The 19651-nt window shown below is 37.4% G+C and overlaps 1 protein-coding gene across 3 annotated transcripts in view; it reads left to right on the forward strand.

Annotated features, from left to right (window-relative positions):
- Positions 1–19350, forward strand: part of PDZRN4 (PDZ domain containing ring finger 4) — a 342458-nt gene extending 323108 nt beyond the window's left edge. For all 3 annotated transcript variants that reach the window (XM_023643376.2, XM_023643377.2, XM_001914682.6), the window contains 4 exons: positions 2227–2289; positions 9268–9369; positions 13366–13482; positions 17020–19350. In XM_023643376.2, coding sequence (XP_023499144.1) covers positions 2227–2289; positions 9268–9369; positions 13366–13482; positions 17020–18546 — 1809 coding nt within the window. In that variant the 3' untranslated portion in view covers positions 18547–19350. The remainder of the gene's footprint in view (positions 1–2226; positions 2290–9267; positions 9370–13365; positions 13483–17019) is intronic.
- Positions 19351–19651: the final 301 nt, after the last annotated feature.

The following is a 19651-nucleotide window of genomic DNA, read 5'->3' on the forward strand; positions in this document are numbered from 1 at the left end:
CTCATATTCACAATAATCCCATATTTTACTCTGCTGACAGGATTGATAAATTTGAATATCCAGGAAGCGCATCTATTAGTTTGTTTTATTCAGCCCCATAATCACTTTCAAAAATGAGGTACTTAACTGTGAAACACCCTTAGTATTAATTACTTTGAAAAAATGTGAAAAACAATTTATTATAGATGATTTTCTTTCTTTTTTTTTTTTTTTTGGTGAGGAAGATTCACCCTGAGCTAACATCTGTTGCCAATCTTCCTTTTTTTGCTTGAGGAAGATTGTCCCTAAACTAACATCTGTGCCAATCTTCCTCTATGGTGCATGTGGGCTGCCACCACTGCATGGCGTGATGAGCCATGTGTAGGTCTGTGCCCGGGGTCTGAACACGAAAACCCTGGGCTGCCAAAGCAGAGCGTGCAAACTTAACCACTGTGCCACCAGGCCAGCCCCTAGATGATTTTTCTAAACTCCCAAAAGAATCATTTTATGAGAAATAGTAAGATATGATTTTTTAAAAATTATATATGCATATGATTAAAAATTAAATATCTATACATGCAAACATGTATGTACCTGCATGTATCTATATTATCCAACTTCTCCATATGTATGTATGCACACACATATATGTGTGTGAAACCACGTATGTGTATATATATATGTGTGAAAATGTGTATATGTGTATATATATATATATATATGCAGAAGTTAGACAAGCTAGATACTAATTGCCGTTCCATGCTGTTCCAAGTTTTCTTGGCCATTGCCTAACTTACTGAGCTTCAGCTTCCTCAACTAGAAACTTAGTCCAACAATGCTTATCTCATTGTTTTTATAGAAGTGTTTAGAATATGGAAAAGAGAATGTAATTAATGCACTTAGAAAACTACACAGCTCTATAAATGTGAATGTTACTCTTTATCATTTACCAAGGAATTTACTGACTGGCTCTTGCAATGGAAAAGTCTCCAGAGAACATTTGACTTATATACCTCTTTTACCTGTACAACTATGCTAATCCCTCCGATTATGGTGAGGAAGTATGGGGGAGCACCTGCAGAATTATCTTCTGTAATATGTAGAAATACAAATATAGAAGTTTAATATTAGTTTAATTACAATTCTGAAGGCAAAGTTTTAGATTTGAATAGCTTCTAAATAGGATGCAATTGATTAATTATCCCTCACTTTCATTTAGTCTAAGTCTCTCTTTGCTGTTTAAATATGTCAGCTTTGGAAGTTTACTTTTCAGGGATAGTAAAGAAGCCACAGGAACTGAACATGTGTACTTGGGAGGCATGTTTTCCTTATACCTGTTACATGTAATTATAGTGTCTTTTGTTCTGGATTGATCACTGAAAACTCATTGACTAGATGGCACCACCTAATAAGAAAGCAATATCTAATTTCCGGATAGGATGGGTCAACCCATGCTACACTGGAAATACTTTGCTTAAAAAAACACTTTGATGGAATAAGCTCAAATAAATGTTTTGAAGCCATCATGTGAAATGTGATAGATGGAATTGCCCCTTGTGAACAGCAAATCATCACTCGTTTGGCCCATTAAAATGTTGGTAAACTCTTTCAAAAGCCTGAAATATCTATTTATTCTAAAATAACATAGTTAATTCATGTCATCTTATATGTAAAATAGTGCCCAGTAATAATCTACATGGATAGGATTTTTTGAGGAACATAGATTATAATCTCTTTATAAATTAATGTGCTCATGAGATAGAAATTCCTTTAATATGTATGGATTTACCATATAGCTATCAGCTTTTCTAAGACAGCTAAGGCAGGATTTAAAAATCACCCTAGGAGAAAGTGAATTTCCTGGGTCCAGAGAATCCTAGTATTAGCATCAGCTGAAGATTGTGTCAGCCCGAGACCACGTCTGACAGTTGGCATACAGACATGAGTGAATAGATGTGATAAAGAAAAAAAGAAGAAAGGATAAAAGGGCGAAAGAAAGAGAGGGAGAGAAAAGTCGTTCTCAAATCAAGTTCTGCTCTAGTTCTTTTTAATTTTATTATCATTAATTCTAAAATAGTGCATATATATTTTTAGAATCAGTAATTTCTGACAGAGAAAAATTTGACATGCGCTCTATAATTCAATAGGGAATTTTAAAGGTTTGTAAAAATATTTTTAAAACGACACTGTAAGTTCCTGGGAAGATATTTCATATCCAATTGAAAATGTGTGTCCTCTCCATTACAGGTAGATCCAAATAGCATTGCTGCCAAAGATGGCCGAATTCGAGAAGGAGATCGCATTTTGCAAGTATGTGGTATTGTTATTTCCTTCACTTTCTTACTATCTGCCCAACAGTTTTAATTTTATTTTGTTTCTTGTAAAATGTTAGGAAAAAGAATTTGTCTTTGCTTCTGGATAGTAACATCTACAAAAAGCTATCATTTAAACCTTTTTTTAAAGTAAGGATAGTGCCATTTATTAAGAATTATTAGCTAATAATTAATGATTAAGACATAAACTCTGGGCTCAGACTCAACTTCAGCGTCCAGCTTCACCACTTACACATTACTTAACCTCTCACTGCAAGCCTGTTTCCTCATTTAAAAAAAAAATGATAATAATAAAACATATTGTTGCGAAGGTTAAATGTGATTATGCATGTGGTATGCCTAGCACCGTGCACGGTAAACAGTAAACATTAACAGCTATTATTACTAGCGGCACCAGCAGTTATTGCTGCCTTTTCCAGAATAAGTGAGGTAAACATGGATCCCAATGTTCCATTACTATAGGAAAGTCTAGAAGTCTCAAGACGTTTTAATAATTTACAAATGAGTTGCTGGGGACAGGTGGAAGAAATATGCTTTCTTCTGCACGTGGAAATGTGAAAACATGGAGACTGATTAAATTTCAGTTTAATGAGGGATATGGTAAGCAGATCACAGCCCAAATCAAGAATAATTTTGAAAGCCAAAGTTCCCGTCTTAAACTAACCCTGCCGCGGCCAGCTCTGTCCATTCTGAGTCCTTTCTCATAAGGAACGGCTGCAGGAAGACACACAGCTCCCCAGCCCTTGTGTCCAGATTAACCCAAAATAAGAACAGGCACCCTTCAGGGTTGGGTTTCACGGCAGATCACAACCGCAAAATGGAGGAGGACGCAAAAGACAAACTGAAGAAGTACAAACTGTTCAGCTATTCTGCAAGACTTGCAGTCATTCTCACAGGTCTGTGGTTCCCCTCACTGGATATGAGCCCCTGAAGAGTGTTTCTTTAAGTTCAGCACATTTGGATTCAACACTCTGCCTAAAACCAGGGCTTCAAAATTAGACAAGATGCCGTCCCAGCATTTGGGGCACTCCCTCCGTAATTAGGAAGATGATGTGTACACAGCACCATGCAGTGTGACCTTGTCGTGATAAAGTTGTGCCCAAGGTGCCTTGGGCACACTCCAGCAGGTTATCCTGCCCAGCCTTCTGTGGTTCTTTCCTTTCTCTAGGGTGACACATCACTTCTTCATTCATCCCTTCTCCCTTCTCTAGCTGGATGCCACAGAACTCCTTTTCATCAGGAACCCTCTACTGAAAGCCCCAATTAGGAAAGAATACAAGCATGAATTAGTGGTCATTCTTGGTCCTACTAGTTTTCAGAAAACTTTAAGAATATATGATTTCTACTTCAATGAGTGGTGACCTGTAGTTAAACAAAATGGAATGTGTCTGTCATTGCATATATGAGGGGAAGGAAAAGCGAATCAGGAAACCAAAGCTCAGTCTTGTTTACTACCATATTTTAAATTCTTTCTTTCCCATACATAAATAAATGAATGAGTGAAACAAAGGTATTCAGTGGAGAAAATAATAGGATAGATCAATAAAATCTGCAGTAAATGTTTACTTGTATAGCCTCATTAAGAAATAAGGGTACCATTTCAGTGCAGCATCCAGATAAGGAAAGCTTCAAAATATTTTACTTTTTTTGATTTGGAAATAATTTTAAATGTATTCTTCACTTTGTTAACATCTCCAACTAAGTATACCGAAAAGAATGTAGCCTTCTTTTCATGCTCAGGGCCGTGTTATGCCCAGAAATCATTATACAGTGTTACAATAGAATAAAACGCTCAGTGGCTAAAAAGTCTGAAAGATTTTGTGCCCCAATATTAAATGACCCTATTTGGCTATGTTTTCTGATGTTGGGTCTGTATTTTGTCATTTTTTTCTTGCTGTTTCCAGCTTTCACCTCTTCCTCTCACCAGCTACTTACATCTGCTGCTGCACCCTCACTGGCTCCCTTCCTAGTTTCCAGCTAACACTTACCTATGGGTTAGATACACAAATACAGTTATTAAAATTACATCTTTTAGTTCAGTGGCTAGACTTGGATAGAAATAAAGTACATATGTTTCCATATATGCATACTTTGTTTTGACACTTCCTTGTTCTTGGCTATAGTGTGGGCAGATAAAGTTTTCAGATAAAATATTTGCTGGATAATAAGGCATTACTTAATGGAGTTGGTTCATTGAAGAAACAACAGCAGGGGTGATAAAGTGCTATTGTCTGCCTGATTACTTTATATTCAGTGACAAATATGTCACACTTAATGAATAAATACACGTCACATTAAAAAGCCTAGAATTCAATTCTATCTGTACACACAGGAAACAAAGCGTCTTAAGGGTGATGGTGAAATTATATTAAATAAAACTGTGACAAAATTGTACCCATAGACAAATAGCTCCATATGGCTGATGAGGAGATTATGGGATACCCTGTAATGAACAAGTAATGACTCCTTTCCCAGGGAGATGAGAGTGGGAGAAAGAGAGGATTTACTTCTTATCCCTGAAGTTTCCTGGCTGGCTTTTATTTAAATGATTCTCTTTAGAGCAATTGTGATTTTAATTTCCTGTTCATGATGACCTAAGTAGAATATTTCTATAGTCCTGCCCTCATCATGTAGCTAAAATTTTCTAAATGTCATACACCATGGGCCTGTAGTACACTAGGGGTGACCTCACCCAATGACACCACACACACGCGAACACACACTCTCACAAGATTGACATAAGGTGGGGATTATGCAGAAGAGAGACCATAAACCAACCTCATGAAAACATGTTCTAATTCTCATGTGTTTTTTCTCTGCAAGTGCTTGACAGTTCTTTCGGCTGCGCCATTGCCACAAACTTGTGGTATCAGATGCATCCTCGGGAATTAATATGAGGAAGTCTTCTCACAAAAGTGCAGGGCTGAATGAAGACAAGGCATTTCTGAGACAGAGAGAAAGGATTAAAGTCCACATACAATCAGCTTTCCAAAGGAGAGAATGCTGTATTCTCATTTCCTCCTTGGGATAGTAAGCATATAATAGTCCATGTAAGCTGCCTAATCTCACGATGGCCAAAAAAGTCAGTCATATCCCTAAGGATTACTCCCTGACAAAACTCTGCAAAATCTCAAACAGTGGAACAGCAAGACTTCTTTTTTTTTTTTTTTTTAAGGAAGATTAGCCCTGAGCTAACATTTGCTGCCAATCCTCCTCTTTTTGCTGAGGAAGACTGGCCCTGAGCTAACATCTGTGCCCATCTTCCTCTACTTTGTATGTGGGACACCTACCACAGCATGGCTTGCCAAGTGGTGCCATGTCCACACCCGGGATCTGAACTGGCGAGCCCCAGGCCGCCAAAGCAGAACGTGCGCACTTAACCGCTGCGCCACTGGCCTGGCCCCATGGAACAACAGGACTTCTAATGAACTCTGTCTGTCTTCCTCTATGCTACACAAATGCCCTCAGCATTTCTTCCTACTCTCTTATTTTCTTCCCTTTTAAGAGCTGTGTTCCCCCATTTCTGTTCTTCCGACCTGTAGATCTCTATACTTCATCACCTTCTTTTTCTCCCCACTAAAATATGAACACATTTGAAATAAATTGTTCCTCTTTCGTCTTAGATTCTTGGGTTTTCAAATAAGAAATTCTAGAGGTAGTTGGATGCCAAGAATTTTAGTTGCCCATCTGCTTCTGGTACACTGATATAGAAAACCTAAAAATTGGTATGTTCAAGCAAAAAAGCTATATTAAACCATGTCTAGGCTTTTAGGGTTTTACACACACACACATACACATGCACACACTCATATGCACATATCTGAGATTGGGCCTAAAGTGGGGTTTCAACTGATTTATCTTTGTAATTGCCACAAATCTCCTCTAAGCCAAGGCAATATCCATTTTGAAACTAATATTGACGTATGCCCATGCACAGAAAATGAGGCAAATACATTCTCTGGCAAAGTTTTTCCTCTTTTATAACAAAAGTTATATGTTACCCTTCTCCTGATCCTCTTTCCCTCTTTTCTCTTAAAATGGAAGTCTTCCATTAAATTGTGATGCAACGACCTGTCTGTCTCCGCCACCCTCCCCCAACACGTTGCTGGGCCCCGCTCCTTTATGTCTGCCTGTTGTTTTCAGACACAGCAAGCCGCTTTCCCACAAGCAGTCCTGTAGCTATGAACCATCATTCAGGAACAAGAGTAAATGAAGGTTGAAAGCTCTATCTGATTTCATTCCTCAAATCTTTTCATTCCTTGAGAGACATCTTTGCTGAAACCCATGGCTGCATTTCTTTCTCCCATATCAGTTTGGGTATCAAACTAATGTTCTAAATACGATAGGATCCAGCAACCAGATGACTAAAGTGGTCTTTGTTTTGAAAAAGAAACAATAAATTACATTTCAATGCTAGATTTCTGTGGCAAGTTCATTTCATTCCACATATGATTCTGAATGTAAAAGTTCTACAACATGTGATCTGTCCTCCCAAAGTAAGGACTTATTGCCAGGGCTGGGGACCATAGGTCTGGTCATTATGAGTTCACAGAGGAGAGAGATGAATACCAGCTGTGCAGGGACTGAAAATCAAACACAACCATATTGTTTCTTCATGAAGCCCTCTAAGGGTTACAAATTCATATGAGATAGGTATCTTTTAAAATAGAACCATGTTTACTACTATGGATTTAATTCTTGTGCATGAATTTTAATATATTTGCTTTCTTTAGAAGAAAATAGTCTTTACTGAAGATTCAAATATAAATAATGATAGTATAATAATACTAATAATAACAACAACAATAGCGTCAACAGTAATATGTGCCAACCTTGAGCACTTTCTGTATACTGGACACTTATTTAAAACCCTTTGCATATATTAGTTTATTTAATCTTTATAACAACCCTCTTAGAAAGGCACTGTTATCTGCACTTTAATATGGGAAACACAATAGTACTATTAAATGAACATGAATGAAGAGTATTTACATTAACGGTAAGTGAAATTTAGATAAAGAATTTGGAAGTATGTATATGCTCTAGAGAAGACCAGAGAAAAAAAGTAGTGAGAGTTCTATTTCAAACAGAAAAGATGAAGATTAGTGGTGTGAGATCATCCAACTCAATCTCCTTAGGATCAGATGTGCCTATGGTGGAGGGAAGTTGAGCAACTAGAGCCATGGGTGATAGACAGATGCATTGTGGGTATACTGCTAAGAATGACTGTGAAATGGACATAAGCCCTCAAAGCTCAAAGAAAGTAAAAATTTTCAAGTCGTTATTTCCAAACTACACTTAATTGGGAGGTAGTGGAATATATCACTGCCTATTTATTTTTATTTAAGGACAAAAGGCCTTGGATTCAGTACAAAACATAGCTTTTCAGATATTTACTTCAAAAAACACAACATATGCTTCCCAGCCATTCGTCCCCATTTTGGAATCATAGCTTCTATTTTCTAATTTGATGAATTTTATTCGGAAATTGCAAAAAAAGAAAAAGGAAATGCACTTGAAACTTGTAGAAGCTGAATTTCTTGTCTACATAAACAAGGGGAAAGCTAAAGTGACAGTCATTTGGTCCAAATTAAAAAATACAGCATGTGGTTATATGATTTTCCCCATTATCACTATTAGTGTCTGCTTTCTTTGTGGTAAATATTTATGATAAGACTCTAGGAATAAGGATCATTTATTGTGGTCCAAAGTTGAGATTCCTCAGCTTGTTTTCAAATCTTATGTCTGTGCTCATGTGTCAGCCAGAATCCCAGAGACCCACAAGGAGAAAACCTCAGGAGTCTACTTCTTGCTTTTAAGCAGAAATCCTTAGTGAAAGATGATAATTATTGTAAAAGTGGTTAGTGAAACCACATTTTCTGTTTAATTTATAAAAATAATTAATACTTACTTTAAATAGAATTACTTGACCTCTTCAATTGAAATTTCTTTCTACATATTTGGATTATGTATCATGGATCAAAAATCTCATTGTCTCCGTGAATTTGAGCAATCAATAAAGCAAAATATGCAAAGAAAAAAGTTGTGTTAACTAAGAGCTAAGCACATTTGAACATAAAACTGTAGTTTAAAATAGAAACTTTAGAAACCTGTTTGCTCTCTCTGTAGAACTCAGAAAAAGGAAAAAAAGAGACATTTTGAATGCCACTGGAATCTTTTCTTTTTAATCAAAAGTTTACTCAAGCTTGGTTTCTTTCACTAAATATTCTCATAAAAAGCCAGTTTTACTCTGTGTTACTTTTTAAAAATTTAAGCATACTTAAGAGATGGGCCTTAAGATATCGCATTAGTTTTGTTCTTTTAGGAAATGGAGAAACCTCAGGAAGAGCTGGAATATTGATGAGGATGTCACTAATGAACTGTGTCCTTCCCTGATTAGTTCAGCACTGAAAGATATCCTGAGAGTGATCTGGGGCAACCGAGGCAGACCCACATACAAATATGAAATGATTAAACGAAAATGCAATCAGCAGTGGCCTGGGAGCAGTGCCCGGTGAGAGATAATACTGCGGCTCTCTAATTGGCTCGCAGCAAGCATGCAGGATGACGGATTTCAGTTGTGCTATTGCCAGCCCTGCTTCCCCCAGCACTATTATCTCAGAGTGACACTTCCATTACTCTGAGCGGAGAAAGATGAACGTCACCTGTCAGGGGCTGGTTAATTGTGTTGCTAGATGTATGTTGCCAGGGCGCAGGTTGGACATTTATGAACATAACTGCTTCCTCTGATGTCCGCCATCCTTCAGGGATCGATATGGCTCTTACAGTAAGCGCGTAATTGAGTGAAGGCACTTACCACTGAGGGGCTGAAGATGAGACCATTGTATGAGCTTCATTGTCCATACATTTACCATAAATGAGCTGATATTTGCCATTTATTGTGTGCAGCATTGTGGAAATGGAAACTAATGTGCCACTTTCATTTGTTTTCTAGATAAATGGGGAAGATGTCCAGAATCGAGGAGAAGCAGTGGCATTGCTGTCTAGCGATGAGTGCAAGAGAATTGTGCTGCTGGTTGCAAGGCCAGAGATTCAGGTCAGAACAGAGATCAGAAACCTTGAGACCGAACTTTACATTCACTACTTGCTGTTCTGCATCAAGTCAGTACCATGGATACTTGTAACACCAAGTATACAAAATATCATTGATTTATTTTTCCTAACTTACCAACCTTATCAAAAAAATTATAAGTTAAAGACTCCCTATATTGCTCCACAGAATGGCAGCTAAACATCTTATTTTTAAAAAAGAAGAAAAAAAGCACACGAAATTGGATCATTATTCTCTCCTTCCACTTGCCAGCTATTTAAATGAATTCATAAATGAAAAATGGTTGACTTTACATGATTTTTAATTCTGTATGGATCTTCACTTCAGGTTTTCATCTAAAATTACTTAATTGGCATATTAAGGTATCTTGAAAGAATCTCTAACAAGACAAACAGCATATCTAGCTATCAACTTAAATCTTTTTAGAATAACTTTACCAAATCAAGTGCCTTATGTGGCATGGTGTGGTTCCCTTTATAGTAATTGAATTTTTTCCAATTTTAGTGTGACAAAAACATCTGTCCAGCCCAAAACAAACTGAGAGCTTCTAAAGGAATTTTTTTATATCTTTACAGAGGGAGATGTCATGAAAGTAAAGGAGAGGTAATGGTGGAAGAAAAGTACTGTTGGTACTTCCTTTTATATCCGTTTTATACCCCACCACGATGCAGAAAGGACATTGCATTGTCACCGTTCTATCCATCTGTCAGTAGTTTGAGTGAAGTTGGTTATATCACCATTTGTCTCCCAAGTTATTGATCTGATATATTTCAGACTCAGTAACTACATCCTATCTATAAATTACATTGAGCAAGTGTATTTCAGTGTCAGACCAAATCCTGACTTGAATATAGTGGTTATAAAGGATCACCCTTTCCGCATATATTTCCTTTATGCCCTTGACCATTCTAAATGGTTCCCATAAAGCCTGCCATAGCCCCGGGCAGAGTAAAGTTACACACCTGAGGTCACAGGAGCTGGAAAGGGAACCTCCACAACTGGCTGGACTGCGTCTGTGGGAGTGAAGCTTTAAAATACATATGAAATCGCACTGATTACCTCGAAATTTTGCAAATCGATTAACCTCCCTGACCCCATTTTCTTGAAAAAGAACAGAATAAAGGGGCTATTAGTGAAATTCATAGTAAGCTGAAGAGAACTTAGTAGTCATCCCTGTTCTAGGAAAGATATTTCGATGTTATAATGTAGTTTCTTTGCCCTTTCCACGTAACTGCTAGAGAACCTCATTAATTTAGAATTAAAGCATTTCCTTAAACTTTACCACCTAATGGCTATAATGGACTGTGGAAAGAATAGAAATTAATGACATGAGACCAGATCCTGTTCATCTTTGACTGAATACATATGCTTGGTAGAATCAGTGGCATTTTCGAATATTTGGCTACATTCCTGACCCAAAAGAATCAATGCTGGAGGATGAATTTTCAAACAAGACTTCCTTTCCGCAGTTAATAAAAGGTGGTCACCTGACTCTGGAGGATACCCTCCTGTGTCAAAATCAAGATCTGCTTTAGTCCTTTGATCCGGAAGAAGCCTTCATGCCACTGGAAGGAAGCTAATTGCCTTTCGAAAATCAGAATTCTAGAAAAATAAGGAAAGAAAATGCATTTTACCACCATACTTTAAAAATGATATTTAAGCAGTACATGCTCCAAAGTGGCAAGAAAAAAAAGACCAAAAAAACCTAGTCTTTATATCACCTATATTTTTCCATCAATTTCAATATATCTCATTATTGCATTATTTGCATGTGCATTTTATTCAGGGAGAATGTGGATTTTTTTGTGTGCTTTTTCTAGCCCTTTTTTTAGTGTTTCAAATGCTCTCTACATTCTTGGAAATGATCTACAGAGTTGCTGGGGGCAGCATTGTACATCTGTGCAATATTTTTAAATAACTCATTTCTCACATTCCCTGTCAACTTTCTTTCATTTTCTGCCCATTTTCTTTCTCAGACCATTAAAGATATTGCTATTCTGTCCTGTTCCCCTTGGGCCTTTGGGGCAGAGAGGGCTCTCATAAGAACTCGTAGCCACTATTTTTGAGACAGTGCAGGTTGTTTCTTTCTCTGAAATGCCATGTGTGATCCCCGACCACGCAGACAGACCCCTACTATAACAATGACCATCATGCCTTTCCTGCCACTCAGCTCAAGAGAAAGATCTCTCTCTTCCACAGTGTTAGGCAGACTGCCATGAATGCACGTGCAGGTGGAAAGGGAAATACAACAGGGAAAGGAAGTGAGCAAGAAGAATCTCTCCTCACTTATTGTGCTAGAGGAAAGCTTAATCAAAACAGACATATACTCACTACAGATGGCAACTCAAGGATCTATGGGGTTAGTTAATAAGAAAAGAGTTATAAGGAATCATTAATTTCTACCATTTGTTGTTCTTATCTCCCCCACCCCTTCATTTCAATTTCAAAAGACTGTTTCATCATTCGCTATGTCAGTGTTAGCAAGTCTTTTGTTTTGACCTGATTAAAGAAAATTCCTTGGTGTGCTCATAAAAAGTAAACATCACTAGCTTTAAGCAATTTCCTTTGGAGTCTGGTGTTTGCAGCTTCATGAAACTTAAAAGGGATTAAAGAATGTAAAACTTGGACAATTATAAATTGGGCTGAATTTAAATTTTTAGTCAGCTTGATTTTCATAGTTCATCTGCATATCAAAGTCAGTGGGGTAGAACTTGGTCAAGTTATTCAGGCTACATTAAGATAAATGAGGATGAATAAATGTGTCCATGCTTTTGGCCCCAGTCAAATTTGAGGTAATTTAAGTTCGAGATAGGTTTTAATAAATCTCAAGAAACCTATGATTGCCTTCATATTAATGAATATGATACATATACGCTAATGCCTTTCCTGGTGCAGTTTAATGTCCTTTCAGAGTTTTTGTTTTTAAGCTTTTGAAGTCCAGTCATCTTTAAGAGTTTATTTTGCCCATTAGTTTGAGATGAAAACACTTCAAACTATTGTCAATTTTGGCTCTTTAGAAAGCTGCTGTTTCTTTGTAACACAGAGTGAAGCAGAGCTGTGACAATAATTCAGCTAATTTAATCAGCATAGACAGCTAATTTATGTAATCCAGCTCCCACAATCCACTTTGAGGCAAATTATCTGTATTGACTGTCAACACTCATCACATTAGCAAGGTAACCACCAGTTTTCCACTTCACTTTATACTGAGAAGCCAAGGGGATCTGTTCAGTTTAATTTGTGTAAGAGTCCCACAAGAATACTTGCATTCAGCACCCACAAACAAAACCCCACATGCTCCACACCACTCCACCACCCTAAAATGCCACACTTCAGGTATTTTCCCTTGGAATTGGGCCTGAAAAATGAATTAAAATAGACATGGCATAGCAGCTTTTTTTTTTTTTTTTTTTTGAGAAGAATAACTTAGAACTTTTTTTTTCGTATCAAATAAATGTTGTCTGTGAATTCTCTTGTGGGAAGCAGTCATTTTGTTAACTTGGAAACCATCTGGCTGAAAATAAAGAAGCAAGATGAGGGTAGCATGAGGTGGGGGTACTTTTTGTGTAGTCACCTTGAGGATTGTCATTAAGGAAAAAAGCCCAATTGTTTCATGGTCCCATTAGTACCACTGCAGTTCCTTAACACGGGGACTGTTGGAGGTAATGAGTATGATGGCTGTGGATTATGCAGTATGCTTTTCATACATTTTGAAAGATGATAATGTTCTATGCTGTGGGATCTACTTGGTTATGAGAGAAAATCTGTAGCTCTGTTTCAGGAAAGGATAAAAGGCATAAGAATCCTTTTTTTTTTTTTATCACCTTTTCTTCCTTCTGAGAGGTGAACTATCTGAGGCTGGTATTCTGAAGAGAATCATTATGATAAAAGGAACTGGTCAGGCATCGCCATTTATATTTACCCTATTTTAGCATGAGTTCTCACGAACCTAATATAATGTACTAATGTATTCTTTTGCAGCTGGATGAAGGCTGGCTGGAAGATGAAAGGAATGAATTCTTAGAGGAGTTAAACTTGGAGATGTTGGAAGAACAGCATAATGAAGCAATGCAACGCACTGCCAATGAGGTGGAGCAGGTAGGGCCAACAATTTGAACTACATCATTTGTAATGTTGCCAGTTCTTTTTTTAAGGTATAACCATAAATGGAGTGAAAAACAAAATCAAAGAGTTTGATCAAACATCTCTTTAATGGTAATTTTTGAGAGCAAAGGACCATCTCAAGTGAAGTAGAGAGAATAAATACGATTTTTTTTCTATTAAGAATATTTCTAGTTCAGAGAGGTTAGGGACCATTGTTGATAGAGTACAGTAGTATTCAAATGTTGACCCAAGTACTGTTCAGCCTGATGCAGAAATTTAATACTAAAAATGCATATTTCTTCTCAATATGCCAGCTGGGGACAAACTATATCTCATGAGGTAACCCCTTCCCCCAAAAGTAATTTTATACTTTAAAATATTAATGTATCTATTTGAATATTTAGGCAACTATAGGATGATGATGACATGATGTAAGCCATCAATCTTATTTGTGTCTTTGGTATCATGATTACACCTATATACTCCTGAATAGGAGTAGTTCTATTTCAGATTATTGACATCGTTTTGCTGTAGGGTCACAATCATTCAACAAAAAATTCTGAGCTCCTTATATGTTCCAAGTACTACACTTGATCCTGAGAATGCAAAGAAAAATGAGCAAAGTCCTGCCCTTAATTAATTCATAGCTAATAAAAAAAATCACAGTGTGGTCCATGGGAAACTGAGTCTTAGGATTTTTTTCATTTTTGTTGTTTTCCTACTGGATAAAAACAAGATTAGTATATGCTAGATTTTTTATGTCAGATTCATGTCATTCATCTGCTGATATAATTTTATTAACACTTCTGCTGTCAGTTTACTGATTTGTTTAATTATAATACTATTCTAAACACTAATTCTTAACACATTCTAAAAGATAATTTTTTTAAAAAATCCTTACAGTTAGGCTTAGGAACATGAAACACATACATCTTATCACATTACCAAGCTGAGTGATGAAATATCTTGATGCTAGCATCCCATAACAGAAAGGTATGTGTGTGGGGGGTGCATGTCTATATATTAAGTAAATCATGAAATTGAAAACTACAGTGTCATCATAGCCATATGTGCTATACTTTGTGCCGATCATGGATGCCCACTGGCCACTTCACGAAAATAGTTCATGCTCAAAAGTGATGCTGTGACTGTGGTGATTGCTTTTCAATATAGGTAGGACAGATTGAAATTTTTATGTACGACTTCAACACCAGCCACAAATAAAGATATTTTTTGGTGGCAGCTGCTGGTTACAAGCAAGAAAGTCCTTCCTCCAGGCTTTTTCTCTCTCGGATACAAAATGTGACCTGATACAGAATTGACAGGAGGATGTTGGAATAGAGAAAGAAGGAAGAAATCCTGTCCAAGTGAAGTGATATGGTGTCAAATGCTGCCTACTCATCAGACGTAATACAAATGCTAGGTCTTTTGAGGTAACACTAGATGGTCCCGGAGGTTAGATTCTCATTGTCTGGAAATTTTTCTTCACCTTGAGACTGAAAAATGATGAGAAGTACAGAAACCTTTAAAAGTTCTTTGCCCTTATAAACAATAATACTACATTAGAAATGTCTTGGTAGAAACATTGCCTGTCACTATAATAATTCCGTAGGGAAATGATAAATGATAGAGTAGCGTTACATTAGAAACCAGGAATTCTAGGTTTGAGGATGGAAAACTCTTTATGTTCACATTGCTCATAAAACAGTTACAAAGGAAAGGGAAATTCAATAAAAAATAAAGTGTATATCCATATTTTAAAACTAAAATATGTATCCATATGAAAGTTTCACTTTACCTACTATCCTTGGTCCTATGGCTGCTGGTGACACATTGTGCATCTCCCATCACATAATTTGTCTGTATCATTCATACTGCGTATAAAATAAGAAAAGAAATACTAGCCACTTTGTGGTTTTTGAGCTCATTATAGATATGAGAAAAATATAAATGTAAGTAGTGTGGTGTGTAAACTCATATGTTCAATATCAGTAACATCCTTTGGGGGTTTTATGGTGCAGTGTGCAGATGTCAACACATTTGATACTACTGTCAGCTTAGAGCAAGGGGCGTGGGTATGTAACAAGCTTCCCATTGTTAGTTACATAAAACTTTAAAATCAAATTCACTATGTTTTCAACAAATGAGGAAAAATATTCTAGGGAAAGATTGAGAATCCTAGAACAACATGAGATACATGGTCATGTTCTCTTCCCTCCAGTTTATGTTACATTTTGTTCTGCCATTACTTCTGTGAAGAAAATAATAATTATCTGGAGAGACCCTTTCAGACCTGTTTTAGAATAACTTGATCACGCATTCTGTCCTTGTAACACTAACAGGCTTAATTATATTTAATTGTATAATTACATATATAATAATATAGAGATCAAATGGTGAGTAAACTTAGATATAAGGAAAATACAATCTAGAAACTGCTGTGTAGACTACTATATGATAAGTGATGGAGGAAAAAGTAACTTTACCCTATTCACAGAGAAAGAACTACACTTGCATCTCCTTAGGGCAGTGACAGTTAATTGTTCTGCCTGAGACCAAAAATTACTAGCAAGTGAAGTTTACATACATATTTAAATATGTGTGTGTGTATTTACATATATATGCCAAAATATTTTTTGACATTGTGCCCATGTCTGGCAATCAATGCTGCTTAGACTTTCATGAGAACTGTCATTTTATTCTCAGTAGAATAAAACTCACCTTTGAAGGAAATTACTGGTTAAAAGTAGAAAAATCTTTGTAAGTGACCCAAATGAGTCTTATGAGGTTGTTGCTGTTTTTCAGTAACATGATTTGGAGATGCACTGAGGTCAAAGCACAGTATCTAGGAATGTGGCATCCTGGACATATAAGAAATCCTGACACTGGGAGATGGCACTGGCCTTCTAGACCTCTCTGCTGTTAATCCCCATCTGGGATTAAGGTTCTTTATCTATAGAGAGAAGGTCCTGGGCTCCAGCACTAACCTATTCCTGAAATTTTGCAGTGTTGGGCTAACCATTATTACTGTATTACTAGATCAGTGATGTTTCCTGTGAACTTGAGGAAAGTTCAGAAAAAAAATAGTAATAACATGACACAGCTTCTGAACTCCAGGCCTTCATATCGCTAAAGACCGTTTAGACATTCTGTCTTACTCCTCATCTTGTGTGTGTATTATCACCTCAGAAACTCATAAATTCACCTCATTTACACACCTTTACTCCGAAGTTTCCCAAGTAAGGGAAACCTTTCAGCTAAGAATCACTTATTTAAATGTGTCCTGTTTTATTTATCCCCACCTGTCAAAGCCATAGTTAAGCAGCTTTTGTTTTCTTTACTTCCTTGCATAAAAAGCTGCCATGAGCTAATTGCCTTTATTTCTAAAATTATTATGGATACTAAAATTAGAGCAGCTTTCTAGGAACTGCCCTTTTGCCAAGAAGCATTGCTTTTTCAAGCAAGTTTTTCAACAATTGGCGTTGTTCGAAATAATTAATTTTCTTTGTTCTCTGAACTTTGTTATCCTAGCCAAAGAAACAAGAAGAAGAAGAAGGTACGACAGACACAGCAACATCCTCATCCAACAACCATGAGAAGGACAGTGGAGTGGGGCGCACCGACGAAAGCTTGCGAAATGATGAGAGCTCGGAGCAGGAGAACGCAGCTGAGGATCCCAACAGCACATCTTTGAAGAGCAAGAGAGAGCTGGGGCACAGCCAAGACACTCTAGGAAGCGTTGAGCTTCAGTGCAATGAGAGCTTCGTGTCTGGTGAATACATTGACTCAGACTGCACTGGCAACCAGGATGAGGAGTGTGAAAGGTTCCGGCAGCTCTTGGAGCTCAAGTGCAAGATTCGAAACCATGGAGAGTATGACCTGTATTACTCGAGCAGCACAATAGAATGCAATCAAGGGGAACAAGAGGGAGTGGAGCATGAGCTACAGTTGCTTAATGAAGAACTAAGAAATATTGAACTCGAGTGCCAGAATATCATGCAGGCTCACAGGCTCCAGAAAGTGACAGACCAGTATGGAGACATCTGGGCACTGCATGATGGAGGATTCCGAAATTATAACACCAGCATAGACATGCAAAGGGGAAAGCTAGATGACATCATCGAACACCCAGAAAAGTCAGACAAGGACAGTTCTAGTGCTTACAACACAGCTGAAAGCTGCAGAAGCACTCCGCTCACTGTGGACCGTTCCCCTGACAGTTCCCTTCCAAGAATGATCAACCTCACCAATAAGAAAAACCTGAGAAGCACAATGGCAGCCAGTCAGTCCTCCTCTGGACAGAGCAGTAAAGAGTCGACCTCGACCAAAGCCAAAACCACTGAACAAGTTTGCGGCATTGAAGGCAAGGAGAAGATTTCAGAAAGCAACAAGCTTTCTGATCAAGAGAAGGCAGGCAGCGAACACATCCCTTACCTCTCTCCTTATCACAGCTCCTCATATAGATATGCCAACATCCCAGCCCACGCCCGGCATTATCAGAGCTACATGCAGTTAATTCAACAGAAATCTGCTGTCGAGTATGCACAGAGTCAGCTCAGTTTGGTGAGCATGTGCAAGGAGTCTCAGAAGTGTTCAGAGCCCAAGATGGAATGGAAGGTGAAAATTAGGAGCGACGGGACACGGTACATAACAAAGAGACCAGTGCGAGACCGGATTCTGAAGGAACGTGCCTTAAAGATCAAGGAGGAGCGGAGTGGTATGACGACAGACGATGACACCATGAGCGAGATGAAAATGGGGCGCTACTGGAGCAAAGAGGAGAGAAAGCAACACCTGGTTCGGGCCAAAGAGCAGCGTCGGCGCCGAGAGTTCATGATGCGGAGCCGGTTAGAGTGTCTTAAGGAGAGTCCTCAGAGCGGCAGCGAGGGCAAGAAGGAGATCAACATCATTGAACTGAGTCACAAAAAGATGATGAAAAAGAGAAACAAGAAAATTTTGGACAACTGGATGACAATCCAAGAACTGATGACCCATGGAGCCAAGTCTCCTGATGGCACACGAGTTCATAATGCCTTTTTGTCAGTCACCACCGTATGACCGAATGAATGGAATGCAACTGATTTTAAGAGGGTGCTACCAGTTTGGGTAGAGTATGATTGCCTCGTTCAATGTGGCGTTTTTATATATATTTTGTGACTCTTTATAGTTTAAATTTTTTGTAAGCAAAAATACCTGGTAATTTTTCATTTGTTTTTCATATCCTGGTACCTTCTTTTGGGCTGAGATCTTTCTTTAACCTGTGATATATTCATATTACTCATTTATATATAAAATAACAAACAAAAGGAAAGAGAACAAAAAAAACTTGAACAAACATACTGAGGAGCCGATTAATTTCCTACTTTAATGTATCTATTGTAAGTTAAGATCTGGATTTATTTCTCTAGTTTACTTATTTTCTACTTTAATAACAACTCAATGCCAAAACATTTCTATGCTTGCTTCCTGGCATAATATGTATTAAATCAACCTTGTTAATAAATCATGTGCCACATCTTGTCCTATACATAAAAACCACCTCTTTTTAACATCCTGTTGTACATTTAACACATAAATGACCGTTGTCTTTGTCTCAGTAAAGTGTAGGTGGACAATCTTCCTGTGATATGTAGTGACATTGGTCATGTAGCTAGATAATTGTGGTAATTGTGACAATAAAAGAGAAATAAATTATTGATTATCCTTAAGAAAGTTATCAATGAGTGTTTTATTTTCATTGTCTGCTGTGGTTACCAGATATAAATTAGTTATATATGTATACTATTTAGAAGACTCTCAGTTGTGGATTATAAAATGTGTACATTTTCTATCACTGTTTTTCAATAAAATTGTCTTGAAATACTTCCAGTATATCATTGTGTCACATATTAGTACCAGGATTAAATTCGATCATGTATGTAGAGCATCTAACAGATGCTAACTAAACATTCAATAAACATGAGTTCCTGCTCTCCTTGCCTGCCACCCATGTAAGGAAAAATCAATAAAAATTTAGGGAAGTTATGGAGAGAGGACCAGTGAAGTGTCTAAGATTGTTTATAGTGACGCTGTATGTATTAGTCAGCTCAAGCTGCCATAACAAAATACCATAGACGGTGAAGTTTAAATAAGAGGAACTTATTTCTCACAGCTCTCAAGGCCG

Source organism: Equus caballus, chromosome 6 (assembly GCF_041296265.1).
Source record: "Equus caballus isolate H_3958 breed thoroughbred chromosome 6, TB-T2T, whole genome shotgun sequence".
Classification (NCBI taxonomy): Eukaryota; Metazoa; Chordata; class Mammalia; order Perissodactyla; family Equidae; genus Equus; species Equus caballus.